Below are 17,681 nucleotides of genomic sequence, written 5' to 3'. Positions count from 1 at the left end.
ACGGGACATATGACACAAGTAACACAAATAGTGACATAATTAACAGACCAGAAATATTTCGAAGTAAGGCTGAATAGCTTATCCGTCAAGTTCTCCTACAGTAAAACATATGAATTTTTAACATTCGATACACCACTTTATATCTTTTATCTTTAAAAATAGTGCCTTCTCACTGCCAACAATAGAAACTCGACACAATAAAGGAAATGTCATAGAAATGCGGATCCTTATATCTATTATTTAAGGGTCACCTAATCATAGGATTGTTGTAAGAATTTTAGGATCTCCTTACGTAAGTAGGATCGAGAATGCAGAACTTTTATTTAATCTAATGAAGAGGACAATTTACAGCGAATAATGCAGAGCAATGTTCCGAAAATTGTAGCAAACTAAAATAACATGACTGTGAACTCCGTAGGATCACGTTTATTTAATCAAAAATGAGTAAGACTTTCACATTAGAGCAGCTGGCAAAAATGAGAATATATATGGGATTTCAAGATGCTTTAAATGAGAGCTTCTTAAAAGAAGGCTTGTACTGCCTGAGTGAAACTTAAATTCTCTAAGTACAGCAACAGGGCGCCAGAACCAGACGACAGCCGAGAAGGGAAGCCTCTCGAATCCAAGTTCCCTCATGAACTGCACGAAAATCCCGAGCTTCACTCGGAGGGGAGACTGCATGCTGCTGCCAGTCTGACGAAGTAGTATGTTCATTTTTCGACTTAAAAACAGGGGAAAAGAGCATAAACTTTCCAATGAAACTTAGCAAAAAGCATTATTACGATTCACGTGGTTTGCACTGGTTTTGAACAGTCTCTCTCCATTATTCAACACCATCTGCGCCGCTTATTGTGGTGGAGACGTGACTCTGGATTGGACAGTCCGTAATTTTAGAAGGAAAGTACGAGCTTTCTGATGCCAAGGAGGCACCAGCAGGCGGCTCCTTTTCGACGTGAGAGTTCAAAGGCCAATTTCAGCCCTCCAACACTAGGTGGTAGTGTGCCTGTGACAAGCGAATCAGTGCCAGGAACTGTCCACAATAACCATTTTGGGAAACAGTACCATTTTCGCGAAAATTGGCTGTAATTCAAGAGTTCTTAAGACACCATGAGAAAACATTCTGCCAAGCCACAGACCCACTCGCTTCTGGGGAGAACTCGAATAATTTCGTCTCCCAGTAAAATGTACCAAGCTCACGTAATTAACTATTGCGTAATTGTAACAGAGATGAAACGAAATCGCAAATCGACAAGTGACTCTCATGTTACATGCACACTGCGTAACGTTTGGCATTTCCGTCAGTTCAGATACGTGAAGCTCGTGAAACTGTCAGATTGGCAGCTGCACCCAGGCCTACTCCCACACACCTCCCTGAAACGTCAAAATTAATTTAATGTAAGCGTGGGAAGGTCAGAGTTTGACGTTTCGCTGACAAAGTAGTCGCTGGAAACAGAATGGAACTGAACAACGGTAATGCTATAAATATGCCACATCCTTTACTAGAGCAAAGACACAGGGATCACGAATCACTACGGCTGGGCCAGGATTTCATCCTTTCTTCTTACAAGGGAAACTTCCCGTCGCACCCCACCCGCACCCCCGCCCCCGCCCCTTCTCCCGTCAGTTTTAGTGGTAAAATGTCCCAGTGGAGCCGGCCGGAGTGGCCGAGAGGTTCTAGGCGCTACAATCTGGAACCGCGCGATCGCTACGGTGCAGATTCGAATCCTGCGTCGGGCATGGATGTGTGTGATGTCCTTAGGTTACTTAGGTTTACGTAGTTCTAAGTTCTAGGGGACTGATGACCTCAGAAGTTAAGTCCCATAGTGCTGAGAGCCATTTGAACCTTTTTTTTTGTCCCAGTGGATAGCCCGTCAATAAAAAACACAGATCAAGCATGAAAACAGGAAGATGGCCTACTGAAATATGAAAAAATATGAAAGAACGACCAAAACAGAAACAGTGAGCGATCCAAGCTGAAAACGTGCAGCATCGAGCGAAGGGAATGAGCCACTGCATCGTGGTTATGTGGCCACGGTGTTGGACGGCAAAGCGGGACAACAATGTTCAAATCTTCCTTGTACCCCATTTTTTCTACACCAAATTATGTACTTTCCATCCAGTCATTGACGTGTCTCTTCTCCTTCTCTAGTCTTGGCAGTTTCCATACCATACGTTGGTTACAGAATATGTGAAATTGTGTGAGAATATATTACCGTCACAAGTAAATGTAATTAATAGTAACGCAGTCGAAATGCCCCATATAGACCTCTCACAGAAATGAAAACATCAAATGAACAGGTGTGATCTGTGTTACGAAAAAGGAATTCAAGAGTCAGAACTTCCAGAACGGGACGTAAGAGTCTTAACACGTGGTACTTGTGTAAAACGAATTGGAGCAACGTACGACTGGATTCCCCTTCCTTAAACATCAATATTCCAAACGGACATTACACCACGGGCTTCTAGAACGGGACGTAAGATTCCTAACACGTGGTACTTGTGTAAAACGAATTGGAGCTACGTACGTCTGGATTCCCCTTACTTAATCCTCGCAGTTCCAAACGGACATTGCACCACGATACAGACACAAATTTGAATACAGCGAACGGACACATCAGTAAAAGGACAGGCATGAAACTTCCTGGCAGATTAAAACTGTGTGCCGGACCGAGACTCGAACCTTTGCCTTTCGCCTGCAAGTGCTCTACTTGCTCTGAGGACGGGGCGTGACTCGTATTTGGGTAGTTCAGATGGTTAGCCGGCACTACCTGAGGGTGTTCCGTCAGAGGGGTAGCTGCCCTCTGTAACAAAAGAACTGAGTGAACGGTTCAACTGTAAACTGGGACGTCCGCGACGAACAACAACGAACAAAATCAGGTAAAAAAAAACTTAGAGCACTTTCCCGCAAGGCAAAGGTCCCGAGTTTGAGTCTCTGTCCCGCGCACAGCTTTAATCTGCCAGGAAGTTTCATATCGGCGCACACACCGTTGTAGAGTGAAAATCTCATTCATAGCGGATGGCTAATTCATAATTTTCTGAAAAAAAATTTCCGCAGCGCAGTTCAACACCATGGCCACAAAACCACGATGCCGTGACTATTGAAGTTTGCTTGATGGTGCACATCTTTAGCTTGGACCGTTCACCGATTATATTTAGATTCTTTTTCACACTGCAGTACACCTTCTTCCTGTTTTCACGCTTGATCTTTCAGTTTTTGATGGGCTGTTCACTGGACCATCTTACCAGTAAATCTGTGGGTCGACCGGGGGGGGGGGGGGGGGTCAGTTGTAAAGGAATGCTTGTGATTCTGCAATACATCCGCTCAAGAGTAGTGGGCAGCGTCTCAGAGCTGTGCTGTCTCTGTGTGTCCAGGTTCCGCGTGACTGCGCCGGGCTGCGAGCCGCTGATGGGCTCCCTCTCACTGGTGCACGTGCCGTCCGTCAAGACGCGAGCGGAGGTCCGCGCCACGCTGGAGCGCCTCCAGGTCAGTGCTCTGCGTACGACGCGCGCTCAATCTGTTGTTGTTGCCGTCTTCAGTCCAAAGACTGGTGTATCTCTTCACACTACTCTACCCTGCGCAACGCTCTCCATCTTTGAATAACTAATGCAGCCTACATCCATTTGTACCTACTCATCGTGTTCAGCCTTGGTTTCCTCTCATACTTCCCTCAATTACCAAACTGACGATTTCTTCGTGCCCAAGTATATTTCCTACAAAACAATTCCTTCTTTTAGTCAAGCTGTGCCACAGAACTCTTTTCTCGCCGATTACATTCAGTACGTCACGATTACTTACTCGGTCTCCTAATCTTCTGTAGCCCCACGATTAAAAAGCTTCTACTCCTTTCTTGTCTAAACTACTTACCGTTCACATTTCATTTCCATACAGTGCTACACTCCAGCCAGGCACCTTGAGAAAAGACTTCGTAAAACCTCAGTTTATCTTCGGTAAGATTAGAAGCTGAAGAATGAATTAAAATTTGTACCACAGCTGGCGCTTGAACACAGGTCTCCTACCTGCTAGGCAGAAGTGCTAACCACCATAACACCATAGCACTGGTGCCACCACAGCTGCACAGACTACTACACTCTAGCGCCCTCCCTAACACAAACTTCAGGAGGGCATTGTACTAGGATTGTCTGTGCAGCTGTGGTAGTCACGATGCTACGGAGGTGTAGTGGTTAGCACATCCGCCTAGTAAGAAGGCGACCTGGGTGCAAGTCCCACCTGTAGCACAAATTGTAATTCATTATTCAGCTTCTATCCTTATCGAAGGTAAACTTAAGGTCATATGTCTCCAGGAGAATGTAATTCCGTCCTGGGACGTCTGCAGTTCCTGATCTATATAAATGACCTGGGTGACAATCTGAGCAGTTATCTTAGGTTGTTCGCAGATGATGCTGTAATTTACCGTCTAGTAAGGTCATCCGAAGACCAGTATCAGTTGCAAAACCATTTAGAAAAGATATCTGTATGGTGTGGCAGGTGACAGTTGACGCTAAATAACGAAAAGTGTGAGGTGATCCACATGAGTTCCAAAAGAAATACGCTGGAATTCGGTTACTCGATAAATAGTACAATTCTCAAGGCTGTCAATTCAACTAAGTACCTCGGTGTTAAAATTACAAACAAATTCAGTTGGAAAGACCACATAGATAATATTGTGGGGAAGGCGAGCCAAAGGTTGCGTTTCATTGGCAGGACACTTAGAAGATGCAACAAGTCTACTAAAGAGACAGCTTACACTACACTCGTTCGTCCTCTGTTAGAAAATTTCTGCGCGGTGTGGGAGCCTTACCAGGTGGGATTGACGGAGGACATCGAAAGGGTTCAAAAAAGGGCAGCTCGTTTTGTATTATCACGTAATAGGGGAGAGAGTGTGGCAGATATGATATGCGAGTTGGGATGGAAGTCATTAAAGCAAAGACGTTTTTCGTCGCGACGAGATCTACTTACGAAATTTCAGTCACCAACTTTTTCTTCCGAATGCGAAAATATTTTGTTGAGCCCAACCTACACAGGTAGGAATGTTCATCAAAATAAAATATGAGAAATCAGAGCTCGAACAGAAAGGTTTAGGTGTTCGTTTTTCCCCCGCGCTGTTGGGGAGTGGAATGGTGGAGGGATAGTATGATTGTGGTTCGATGAACCCTCTGCCAAGCACTTAAATGTGAACTGCAGAGTAATCATGTAGATGTAGATGTACTAGTCATTTCCTTTCCTGTTCCATTCGTAAATGTAGATAGGAGAAAACGACTGTCTGTATTCCTCCGTACGAACCGTGATTAATCTGATCTTCGTTGCCCTCGAGTGAAATGTAGGTTGGCGGTAGAACAATCGGTCGGCAGTCAGCTTCAGATGCGTGTTCTCTAAATTTACGCAGTAACGTTCCTCGAAAAGAACGCCACCTTCGCTCCACGGATTTCCGTCTGACTTCCCAAAGTATCTCCGTAATACTTGTGTGTTTTAAGTACTTACCGGTAACAAATCTAGCAGCTCTGCAGGTGGACTCTCACTAAATTTTGAGAAAACGAAGTTTATACAATTCTGTATAGTAAATGGCATAACACCATTGATAAATATAAACTATGAACGGAAGTCTGTTGCTAATGTAGAATACTCAAAATTTCTGGGTGTGTGCATTGATGAGAAGTTGAATTGGAAGAAACACATCGATGATCTGCTGAAACGGTTAGGTTCAGCTACTTATGCTATTAGGGTTATTGCAAATTTTGGTGTTAAACATATCTGTAAATTAGCCTACTTTGCCTATTTTCATTCACTGCTTTCATATGACATTATATTTTGGGGCAAGTCCTCATTAAGAGAGAAAGTATTCATTGCACAAAAGCGTGTAATCAGAATAAAAGCTGGAGCCAACCCAAAATCACCTTGCAGACATTTATGTAAGGAACTCGGGATATTCACAGTACCTTCGCAATACATATATTCACTTATGAAATTTGTCATTAATTACCCATCCCACTTCAAAAATAACAGCGAAGTGCATAGCTACAACACTGGAAGAAAGGATGATATTCACTATTCTGGATTAAATCTCACTTTGGCACAGAAAGGGGTGAACTATGCTGCCACAATAATCTTTGGTCATTTGGCAAACAGTACTGAAAGTCTGACACATAGCCAACCAACATTTAAAAGAAAATTAAAAGAATTTCTGAATGCAAACTCCTTCTACTCAATAGATGAATTCTTAGATATGAAGTAGTAACAGTAAAAAAAATTAATTAATTAATTATTTTGTGTAAAGAAAACTTACGTTAAAGTGACTCGTTCCACATCATTACGAAATGTCGTATTCATGATCTATGGAACAAGGATTAATGTACTGTATGTATGTATGCCCACTTCTGAATTGCTTCGATGTCTTCCTTCAATGCTACCGGGCGCACGTCCCAAATTAGCGATACAGAGGAGTGGGTCGCAGTAGCGGCCCGTATGCGGTCTCCTTTACAGATGAACCACACTTTCCTAAATTCTCCCAATAAACCGAAATCGGCCAGTCGCCTTAACCACCACTGCCCCTATGTGCTCGTTGTTTTTCAAATCGTTTTGCAACGTTATGCCTAGATATTTAATCAACGTGACTGTGTCAAAAAGCCCACTACTTATGCTGTATTCGAACACAACTGGTTTGTTTTCCCTACTCATCTGCATTAACTTACATTCTTCTACATTCAGAGTCAGCTGCCACTTATCACATCAACTAGAAATTTTTTTCTAAGGCTTCTTGTGTCCTCATACAGTTACTTACCGACGGCCCCTTGCCGTACACCACAGTATCACCAGCAAACAACCGAAGATTGCTGCTTACCCTCGCCGACAGATCATTTACTTGAACGAAAAGGTAACACCGGTGCTGTAACACTTATCTGTGGCATTCCTGGCGATTCCCTTGTCTCCGATGACACTCGCCGTCGAGGACAACGTATCGGCTTGTATGACTTACGAAGTCTTTGAGCCAGTCACATGTCTCGGAACCTGTTCTATATGACCGTACCTTAAATAACAGTCTGCAGTAGACCCTGCGTCAAATGCTTTTTGGAAATCTGGATATGGAAGCTGTCTGTTGCCCTTCTTCCACGATTCGCATATTTAACTCTTTCACTGTAGTGCAAACTTGAATATTCATATGACAATCAAATTTATTAAGTAAATATGGATTGTATAGTATAGTGTAACCATTGTCAAGGGTTTGTGCTCAGACATTAACGCTAACGCCATTATCATGCTATCTGTACAATGGATATCCATTAACTGATTGTTGTCTGATTTCAAACAAATCTTTAGGAACTTTACATGCATTTGCCATCTCTCCTACACAAAGATTTATGATTAAGTGCACCATACAATCCATGCATCATATATCTCGCAACATATTCGTATACTTTACAGTGCATTTGAATATCTGAGATTTCTGAAGATACGACTTTACAGATATCACAAATGTTTAGTACTTTATCGATTCCACAAAGTGATTAAAATAAGGACTGTTTTTTTCATTCAGTTGTATAACTTATTACCTGAATTTTACCCAAGATGCGTTTCGTTACTGCTGCATTCTTTCAATTTCACCTTCAATACTGGCGCAAAAATTTCTGGACGGAAATTGCCGCATTCATGTGGATCAATGTAGTTAATAATAATTTTTATACATATTTTTAAAGAACCATTAAATGTAGAAGGCAAAATAATTATTCTTCCAATATTTACAGTATGATTCGAGTTTCGTTGTAAATGATCTCTTTCGTTATTATAAATTTCTGACCTTGGAACAGACTGTTTTTACTGTATAAAATGGAGTCTCGTACCTTCAATACATTCATATATACTAGTAATGCATTGCAAAAATAGTTTATCTGAATGATATACTATAGCATTCCGTCTTCAGGCCACGAGTGGCCTACCGGGACCATCCGACCGCCGTGTCATCCTCAGAGCAGGATGCAGATAGGAGGGGCGTGGGGTCAGCACACCGCTCTCCCGGTCGTTATGATGGTATTCTTGAGCGAATCCGCCACTATTCGTTCGAGTAGCACCTCAATTCGCATCACGAGGCTGAGTGCACCTCGAAGAATTGCATCATCGCATGGCAGCTGGATGGTCACCTATCCAAGTGCCGGCCACGCCCAACAGCGCTTAACTTCGCTGATGTCACGGGAACCGGTGTATCCACTGCGGCAAGGCTGTTGCCCTTCGGACTGATGTAAAAAGCTTAAATCATATCTAATTTAAAGGCAATAGAACGCATATTGCATCATAGTAACTTCAATTGTTCGCTGTTTTGCAGTGGGCGTATTTGGTGTATTATGCAACAAGTTAGCATGCAAAACAGTGATTCCATTTGGAAATAAAAATGGTTTCGTAATGGGTCCAGTAAGAACGATTGGGAAGATCGAGAAGGTGGTGGAGTGATGGGCAGGAAAAAGATCTGCTGGCCTAACCCGTGAAGTTGATGGCGATGAAAATGATAAAAAAAGTCATAACTATATTCTTTCCAATCAGATGTTCAATCCCGAGAATATAGAGTATGAAATCTCCAAAACAATGCATAGTCATTTTTTATTTGTCAGTGTACATGGGAGCTAATGGGATAATCCTTAATATCTGTCGTAGGACACGTTTTGTGAAGGCGAGTTCCCATTTGTTTGCATTGCTCTCTCTCTCTCTCTCTCTCTCTCTCTCTCTCTGTGTGTGTGTGTGTGTGTGTGTGTGTGTGTGGTTTTTTTATGGGAACATGAGTAGTGACATGTTTTTATCAATGTTGTGAATGAGCGTGGGCGGACAGAAACTTCGTACCAGAACACTACACATTACTCTACATTAGTATTTAGGGACTAGTTAAGAAACCAAATCTCCAACAGCTTCACATCCTCCCACCCCTCGAGGCTTGTAACGGATTTGAAACTTAACCACAACATTATCGCATGTTCTAATGAAGACGTCCGCATTCAAGTCTTTTCTTCCTGCCGGCGAAATTCCTGATGATGATTTCCTCCATCGTCTGTGTTTGAAAACAATATCTCTTAGTATAACACCGGCAGAAGTAAAGGCACTGCACAGTAGTACGGTTATCACGTAAGGGCGACATTAATTTCAAAATCTGTTCTTTCGTTACAAAGATATTTTTCAGTTACAGCGATAATTGATAATCATTGTCAGAACCTTGGCATTATATATTAGCGTCCAAACTGAAGCCTCCACCGCGAGGGTGCCCTTTAGAAAGCTGTTTGTCTACACCGTTGTAACCCTTCGCGTTCTTTGTTGGGGCAGCTCGCTCGGCGTAAACACGAAGCGAATAAAGAGCGGCCTTTGGTTCTTTTCCGCCGCGCTGCGGACACCTGTAGGGAGAGAACAGGGAGCCTTGTCAGACTGTCCTGTCCTGTCCCCGCCCTCTCACCCCATCCTACCCGTGGCCCCCTGGGTAACTAATTACCCACGCGTTCGGAGTGGCCAGCAGGGCGGTGCGTTGGCCCACCTTATGCAGGACGCACTTAACCTAATGGATCGGGCGCGCGCACTCACGGCTTCGCCGCGCGCTTTTGCGGTAATCAAGTTACCGCCGCTGGTGCGTAAGCATCCCGGTAATAGCCATACTATAAACACGGCACACACGCTGAAGACACCTCGTGTCGAGAAGATCGTGTACGGCGCCATGAAAACAGCCTCTAGTCGTCCATTTTGGTCACGGAACTGAGTGTGTAGTCGAGAAATGCGACACTCTAGACCAGGGGTGCTGAAACTTTTTAGGCTTCATATCTACTACAAACGTTTAAGCACAAAACAATACCGTAGCCAAAATTAAACATTTTAATTACAATATATATATATATATATATATATATATATATATATATATATATATAAAAGACAATTTTCTCTCCATGAACAGTTGTAACCCTACTACTCAATTTTCAAGATATTATACATGATATATATATATATATATATATATATATATATATATATATATATATATATATATATATAAAATAAACAGTGAAAACATTTGATGAGATAATTGGCTTTGCATATCATTGCCAAATTTATTATAATCCAGTTTTACTGTGTTCATGCCGGCTGGTGTGGCCGAGCGGTTCTAGGCGATACAGTCTGAGATAGCTACGATCGCAGGTTCGAATCCTGCCTCGGGCATGGATGTGTGATGTCCTTAGGTTAGTTAGGTTTAAGTAGTTCTAAATTCTAGGGGACTGATGACCTCAGACGTTAAGTCCCATAGTGCTTTGAACCATTTGAGCTGTGTTCATCGTTGAAAACGCTGTTGTCTCTCATAGGTAAGTTGATCCAAAAACTGATAAAACTTACGATGCCCCTTTCATAATGTTAGGGTAGGTTTTTACACTTGCTAATTTCGAAAAGCTATCTTCATAGTATTCTGAGTTTAAAGAAACGTCATTATGAAATCGAATTATTTCGTTTCAAAGTTCAGTTTCACTACAAGAGAAAAGAGCATTCATTGTCCTTGAAATGTGTTCCACATCGAATTTTTGAAAAATTTGAGCTATGAAAGCTAGAACAGATTCTGTTGCCTTGATATTTGAAAATCTGCTACGAACGCGGAATTTAACCGACAGGTAGAAGATGCTGTGATATGCAAATGATTAGCATTTCAGAGCTTTCACACAAGGTTGGCGCCGGTGGCGACACCTACAACGTGTGGACATGAGGAAAGTTTCCAACCGATTTCTCATACACAAACAGCAGTTGACTGGCGTTGCCTGCTGAAACGTTGTTGTCATGCCTCGTGTAAGAAGGAGAAATGAGTACCACGACGTTTCCGACTTTCATAAAGGTCGGATTGTAGCCTATCGCGATTGCGGTTTATCGTACAGCGACACTGTTGCTCGCATTGGTCGAGATCCAATGACTGTTGGCAGAATATGGAATCGGTGGGTTCAGGAGGGTAATACGGAACGCCGTGCTGGATCCCAACGGACTCGTATCACTAGCAGTCGAGATGACAGGCATGTTATCCGCATGGCTGTAACAGATCGTCCAGCCACGTGTCGATCCCTGAGTCAACAGATGGGGACGTTTGCAAGACAACAACCATCTGCACGAACAGTTCGACGACGTTTGCAACAGCATGGACTATCAGCTCGGAGACCATGGCTGCGAATACCCTTGACGCTGCATCACAGACAGGAGCGCCTGCGATGGTGTACTCGACGACGAACCTGGGTGCACGAATGGAAAAACGTCATTTTTTCGGATGAATCTAGGTTCTGTTTACAGCATCATGATGATGGGGTGCCATTGGTTACACGTCTCGGTCACCACTTGTTCGCATTGACGGCACTTTGAACAGTGGGCGGTCATTTCAGATGTGTTACGACCCGTGGCTCTACCCTTCATTCGATCCCTGCGAAATCCTACATTTCAGCAGGATAATGCACGACCGCATGTTGCAGGTCCTGTACGGGCCTTTCTGGACACAGAAAATGTTTGGCTGCTGCCCTGGCCAGCACAATCTAAAGATCTCTCACCAAATGAAAACTTTTGGTCAGTGGTGGCCGAGCAACTGGCTCGTCACAGTACGCCAGTCACTACTCTTGATTGGTATCGTGTTGAAGCTGCGTGGGCAGCTGTATGTGTACACGCCATCCAAGCTCTGTTTGACTCAATGCCCAGGCGTATCAAGTCCGTTATTACGGCCAGTGGTGGTTGTTCTGGGTACTGATTTGTCAGGATCTATGCACCCAATTTGCGTGAAAATCCAATACATGTCAGTTCTAGTATAATATATTTGTCCAATGAGTACCCGTTTACCATCTGCATTTCTTCTTGGTGTAGCAATTTTAATGGCCAGTAGTGTAGATATTCTGTACATCAACAAGTTAACAGCCTGCCTATCCTTCTTGGAGCAAGAACAGAAACGAAAACAGTGGAAATTCACGCTTGGCGATACCTACTGTGCTAACAGTGGTAACTGCATGGAAGTGGGACAATAAGAGGTTTCCAATGGGCCCAGCGTTCGGTTTCGTCACTTATCAGATTTGTCCGGAATAATTCTTGCCGACTTCCCTGTTTCTTCATTTCTGCAAAAGCTGGCGACCTAGCAACTGTAATGTCAAAATTGCGTGCAGTTTCTGTTACTAGCGCCGAGCGCCGATTCCATTAACATTTCCCCCTCACATGTCTCTGCCCACCGCAAAGACCTGTCTTGTCACTTAGACTTTTGTTCATTATTTTCAGTAACTGTTTTAGAAGAATGCTGAAGAGGAAGAAATAGCATACTAGTTCTGTTAAAAATTGTTTTTTAACACAGCTGGTGTACTATTTTTCCACGTCGGAATTCTTGTTATTCCATACACACCGCCACGCCCCAGTGAAGTCGGACTTCTTCTTTGTGCCAATTATACTTGCTTCATATAGCCAAAGAGAAAGACTGGACGTGATGAAAGCTCAAAAGGTAGTAATATTCTTTCACACAGTGAAAGTAAAATTATGGTCTTCTACAGTTTCAAAAGTACAATTTCGAATATTTACCGTAAACTGCGAAAGAAATATTATAAAATGAAATTATCGGCGCACGATATTGGCATTTCAATACCTGCATACCGATATACCTTGCAAGGGGAAATCGCTTCTCTATATCGATATCATTTGGAATATATCGATATTTTCCGACAGCCCTTGTGGGAAGAGACGGACACACTATTGTTAGACTTACAGCCTACAAATGCTGTGAGGAACACTCATTTTCAACAAATAGGTATTTTACAAAACAGCTCATCTAAACATATCTCGGTCAGAGGGTTTGATAGATGGGCTCATAAAGCCATGGTGATCGACTGGTCGATCGCTATCTACGGGATGAGCACCCCTGCTCCAAACGCTGCTTAACATTATTACGCAGGTTTGCTGATGATGTGTAAGTTATGCTGCAATAAAGAATTTCTGTACTGGTGCCACTGCACCGCTTTTGTTGTTGTCATTGATTGATTAATTAATTTTAACAGGGAAGCTAAAACAGCTTAGGTCTGACCCGCCACTGCCCGCACCGAAACTAGGTTTATTGTGCGGTATCGCTCCCTGTATATCTAGTAAAGCCAAGCAGTGCCCTTAAATAATTCAAGGAGTCCCTCTACCAGTTTTTTGTTAGACACAATTTCTTCAGGTCTAGTTGTCCCGAAGATTCTGTATCTTTTACTCTCCAGTGCTATGCATTCGAAGATTATGTGTGATGCAGTTTCTTCACCCTCATCACAGACCGTACATTTAGGGTCCTCTTCCGTTATACCCATTGTGTGTAGGTGTTTTTTTGAAATTCCCATGGCCGGTCATCAGTCCCGTCATGAGTTGATCTCTTTCCTTTTCAATCCTAGGATTACAGAGCTTCTTTTAAAAAATGGCTTGGGCATTATTACCTTACCATGTTTTTGTTTATAGACCTTGGTCCAATATACTACGTGCTGTTTCCTAAGCCAGTTGCGTAGTTCCAATTTGATCGTAGCCTTGATGATTGTCAGGACCGGTTCCGGTCCAATAAATGGAGTTGTTGCCCCCATCCTAGCCAATCTATTGGCTTTCTGTCGTCATAAAATTACCTGCTTCTAAATTTTCTGTTAGCGAAGATGCAGTTGAGGCATAAACGAATATCTTTAGTTCGAACGCCATTAGGGTTAATTCATCTGTAACACTAATTATTTTATTTTATTTGATTTATTTACTTGGAAGAATTATGCCGTTAGATCTGTTACCAGCAACCAAAACTGGTGGCGCATTAAAAGAAATATATCAAATGTGGCAGGGTGAATTTAAGGAACTCTCGTATCCCTATAGGCACAATACTTGATAGTTTATCCAGATTTTGTCCACCCTTCGGACGTGGTCATTACTTTCTTGTTGGTAACAGCACATTTTAGGAGGGTAATGATTTCAGAACCAAAGAACTCTGGAAGCAGAAATAAAGTGACAGATTAACAATGTCACTGTATAATACGTATATTCCATGATCTTTCGCTTCTATTTCAGGGTGTTGAACTTGAGGGCATGACATTTGCACGGTGTGCCGGAACTTTAATTTCCTTTTGAAAGCGTGAATATTTGTGAGAGTGGTTGACAAAAGTGGAGTTTTAATGGCTTTTAGTGGTGTGTTAGGTCGTGTGTATACTTTGGATAAGCCGGCTTTGACGAAATAGAGAAGTCTGTAACACAGTGTCGAAACAGAAAGGGGTGGATACAAGATTTTGAGGAAATGAAAGTTAGGCATAGAGAACGCAACGTTATATTCGTACCCTTCTGTCTGTAGTCTCACGGGACTCTTTGTGACGTATCATCCTTCTAGTGGGCTATCTAAATAAAGATAGTCGCTCTCCGCTGCCGTTAATACGGGTCCTCCCAACAACGATAACTGTAAATAATCACCAGTCACACAGACACACCACACACACAGAGTCACCAGTCACACTATAAAATGGTGGGTGATCCCGTGAAACAAGGATAGTCCACTAACTGGGACGCAAGACATCCCTCTTATGCTCATTTCCCGAAATCCAGCATCTGTTCAAACGATGCGCAAATTATAGCGAGATCAACGCTAGATAATAAGCTAAAATAAATCGAATTAAATGAACAATTCTTCCATTCACTTACGTCATCAACAAATTAATAAGAGTTAACACACTGATCTGCAACGTCAGCACAAAATACTTGGAAATAATTCTAAAGATAGGAACTACCAAATACTAATAGTATCATCTCAATATTGATTGACAGTGAAACTCTGTTATTAAACTTAAGTCTCGAGTTACACTATTAGAGTAACCGTCAGCAGTTTCGAGCTTCGTATCCTGCCTCAAGTAGTTGCTAGAACTTTGCTAAGTCTCAGTAACACCCTTAGTAACGCACAGGTACTCCCTGAAAACTAGTCACTTTAACAGAAAACTGTGTATCTTCCAGTCCTTATTCGAAAAAATTCCTTCATCCCACCCATAAACTAACTACAAGTTCTCATCAGAACTGTACTTTGAGTCACACTGACTGCGTCTCTCCGCTTTCAGCCACTCTACGTAGAACTCTTATCCTCTTCCTTCTAGCAGCGTACACCCTGCTGCCTTTATGTATCTCGTCGCACTTATCATCCACAAATCCTCCAGTCTACCCTACCAGCTTAGCACCGCACATTTCAACTCCTGTATCACTTTGAAGAGCTTAACGCTGGAGAGCAAATCGTGGCAGGCCGCATCAAAACAATCAGAAAATGAATTTAAAAAAAGCAAAGAAGATCGACGCACATTTTGGCCTCTCCCATATTTTGACTGGTTGCCTCATAAACAACCATAGATGTGAGCTCACATTGATCTCTCGGCTCCCTGCTACTCCGACGTTTTTCTTGCTCCTCCCTGGTGAATTTCCCGGGACAGCTGACGTGTGGATACCACAACTATTACCCTTAATACGAAAGCAACACTTTCAGCTACTGACTCACATCCGTTCGGTGTTTACAAATAGACTCAAAATTCCAATAGCCGCTATGGTTCCATAAGAACTCCTGATATCTCATAGGCTTCGTAGCAAAAATTGTTGAGAAAGGGTTAATCTGTCTGCGTCTGGCGGTCCTAGGGCGCATATGCACTAGCATTACCTAAGCCGGCCTTCAGGCTTTCCAGGGACGTACCATAATAAACACCATTCCCAGTCTTTCACTGGAGACCGTTACCCAGGGTGATATTTTCCTTCCAATCAAGGTAACAAATTTCAATCAAAGGGTGGCCGCATGGAATTTACTTATTGTGTATAACATGAATCACTGCAAATGTATTTATACGTGGTTCCTTAATACACACACATATCAATGTGTTTGTTGTTTTTTCTCAGTGTCGAACTGTCTTCCGACAAATTTTACGACCTGATGTTTTCTGCACGGTCTTATTGCACCACTAAGTTCACTACCCAAGTCAGTATAGACTAACTGATTGTTTTGCGTCCACCTGTCTACACTTCCTGATATGTTACCTAGGAGAAAAGAAACATTAATGGCTTGCTCTCGCCATATATACTTTTAGGAACTAACCTACCTAAAAGCACGCGACCGGTAATACCTAGAAGTGTCAGCCTGAAGAGTAGGCGTAAATACTGATGTAATATTGTTCAGTACATCGTCCTCAGCCAACAATGGAAATATTTCCACTTATACCCTTTACACACTGTATATCTTGACACTGGCTCTGAGCACTATGGGACTAAACTGCTGTGGTCATTAGTTCCCTAGAACTTAGAACTACTTAAACCTAACTAACCTAAGGACATCACACACACCCATGCCCGAGGCAGGATTCGAACCTGCGACCGTAGCAGCAGCGCGGCTCCGGACTGGAGCGCCTAGAACCGCACGGCCACCGCGGCCGGCTATCTTGACACTAATGCCCCACTAACTGAGCTCTCGCAACTTCAATTCTCAGATGAATCGACCGATAACTCTGCCGGTAATGAAGTACTGTGGAAGACTGAAAAAACTTTTCTACGCTTCACTATAGAATTTCAGTGAAAGTATTAATATCGGATTAATCATCACCACGTAGAATAAATATACATGTTGAGAAGCTTGTACTTCGTGCGTTGTTCGACCGAGAAGATAGTGACGTATGTGTGCTCCTGCAGGTGTAGGGGTTTTATTATGCTACTGATATGTGTAATTATCGATTTCTCTGTTTCGATAACTAGTATTGATACCAGCCCTTTACGATTTATTAGTACCATCAGAAAATCAGTGTCAGTACTGGACGTATCAAATGGTTTTTTCAAAGTAAAAACTTCTGAAGTCAATGCAAATTAAAGTGTATGCATAATTTATATAGTGTACAGTGCAACTGTAAATAGTGCATATCATGTGCAGTGTATAATGAACACATTACAGCAACATACACAAGTAATATGAATTGTGTATCCACTATTTTAAAAAGTGGTTTGAGTGTTTTTATATGCCGGCGGATAGTGCAAATTAAGTAAAGTACTTTTATTTTGTCTTACATTCTAAATGAGTGCTTTTGTCTTAAACAAACGTTTTTTTTGTGATTGACCACGATGTTTTCCATCCATAAAGCTGATCAACATGCTCCATTCTTCCCGGTTTTGTACCATACTTTCCTTAGCTGTGTATGGAGTATTTTTCTTGATATTCTCTATTAGCTGATATCTTCTTCTTCCTTTTAGTGCATCCTTTATGATACAGCCTTTTGCCCATCCATCGTTTGAGGCAATTTGTTGGACTGTTGTTTCCAGTGTTGATCTTTCTCCAGTCACTGTGTGTAACACACCTAATTCCTCATTCTATCTCTCCATTTCAAGACAATCAGTTCTTTTCCAAATCCACATCTAGAAAGCCTCTAAAAATTTCTGCTCTCTCTATACTAGCGACGTGTTTCGGTAAGGTACAGGCCAGCACTCCATATAAAACGGTTCACTAATATTTTCCTTAATTGAATGTTGAATGGGCCACAGAAAGTACTCTTCCTTGTGTAAAACATTTATTTTGTTACAGCTATAATTATTATTAATTCTGTATTACAAGTCGTTCTACTGATTATTTTCCGTCCTAGGTGCCGTAAATTATTGACTTGGAAGACGCCAACTGAGCTTGTCAAACGTTTTGGCTGTCAAGATTATCCGCATCAGAAGGGACAACTGGGATCAG

The 17,681-nt window shown here is 42.3% G+C and overlaps 1 protein-coding gene across 1 annotated transcript in view; it reads left to right on the top strand.

Annotated features, from left to right (window-relative positions):
- Positions 1 to 17,681, top strand: part of LOC124613370 (chondroitin sulfate proteoglycan 4) — a 553,335-nt gene that overhangs the window by 394,984 nt on the left and 140,670 nt on the right. The window contains exon 12 of the mRNA XM_047142070.1: positions 3,373 to 3,484. Coding sequence (XP_046998026.1) covers positions 3,373 to 3,484 — 112 coding nt within the window. The remainder of the gene's footprint in view (positions 1 to 3,372; positions 3,485 to 17,681) is intronic.

Source organism: Schistocerca americana, chromosome 4, assembly GCF_021461395.2.
Source record: "Schistocerca americana isolate TAMUIC-IGC-003095 chromosome 4, iqSchAmer2.1, whole genome shotgun sequence".
Classification (NCBI taxonomy): Eukaryota; Metazoa; Arthropoda; class Insecta; order Orthoptera; family Acrididae; genus Schistocerca; species Schistocerca americana.
The sequence above is the reverse complement of the archived record's forward strand: the minus strand, read 5'-3'. Positions and strand labels throughout refer to the sequence as shown.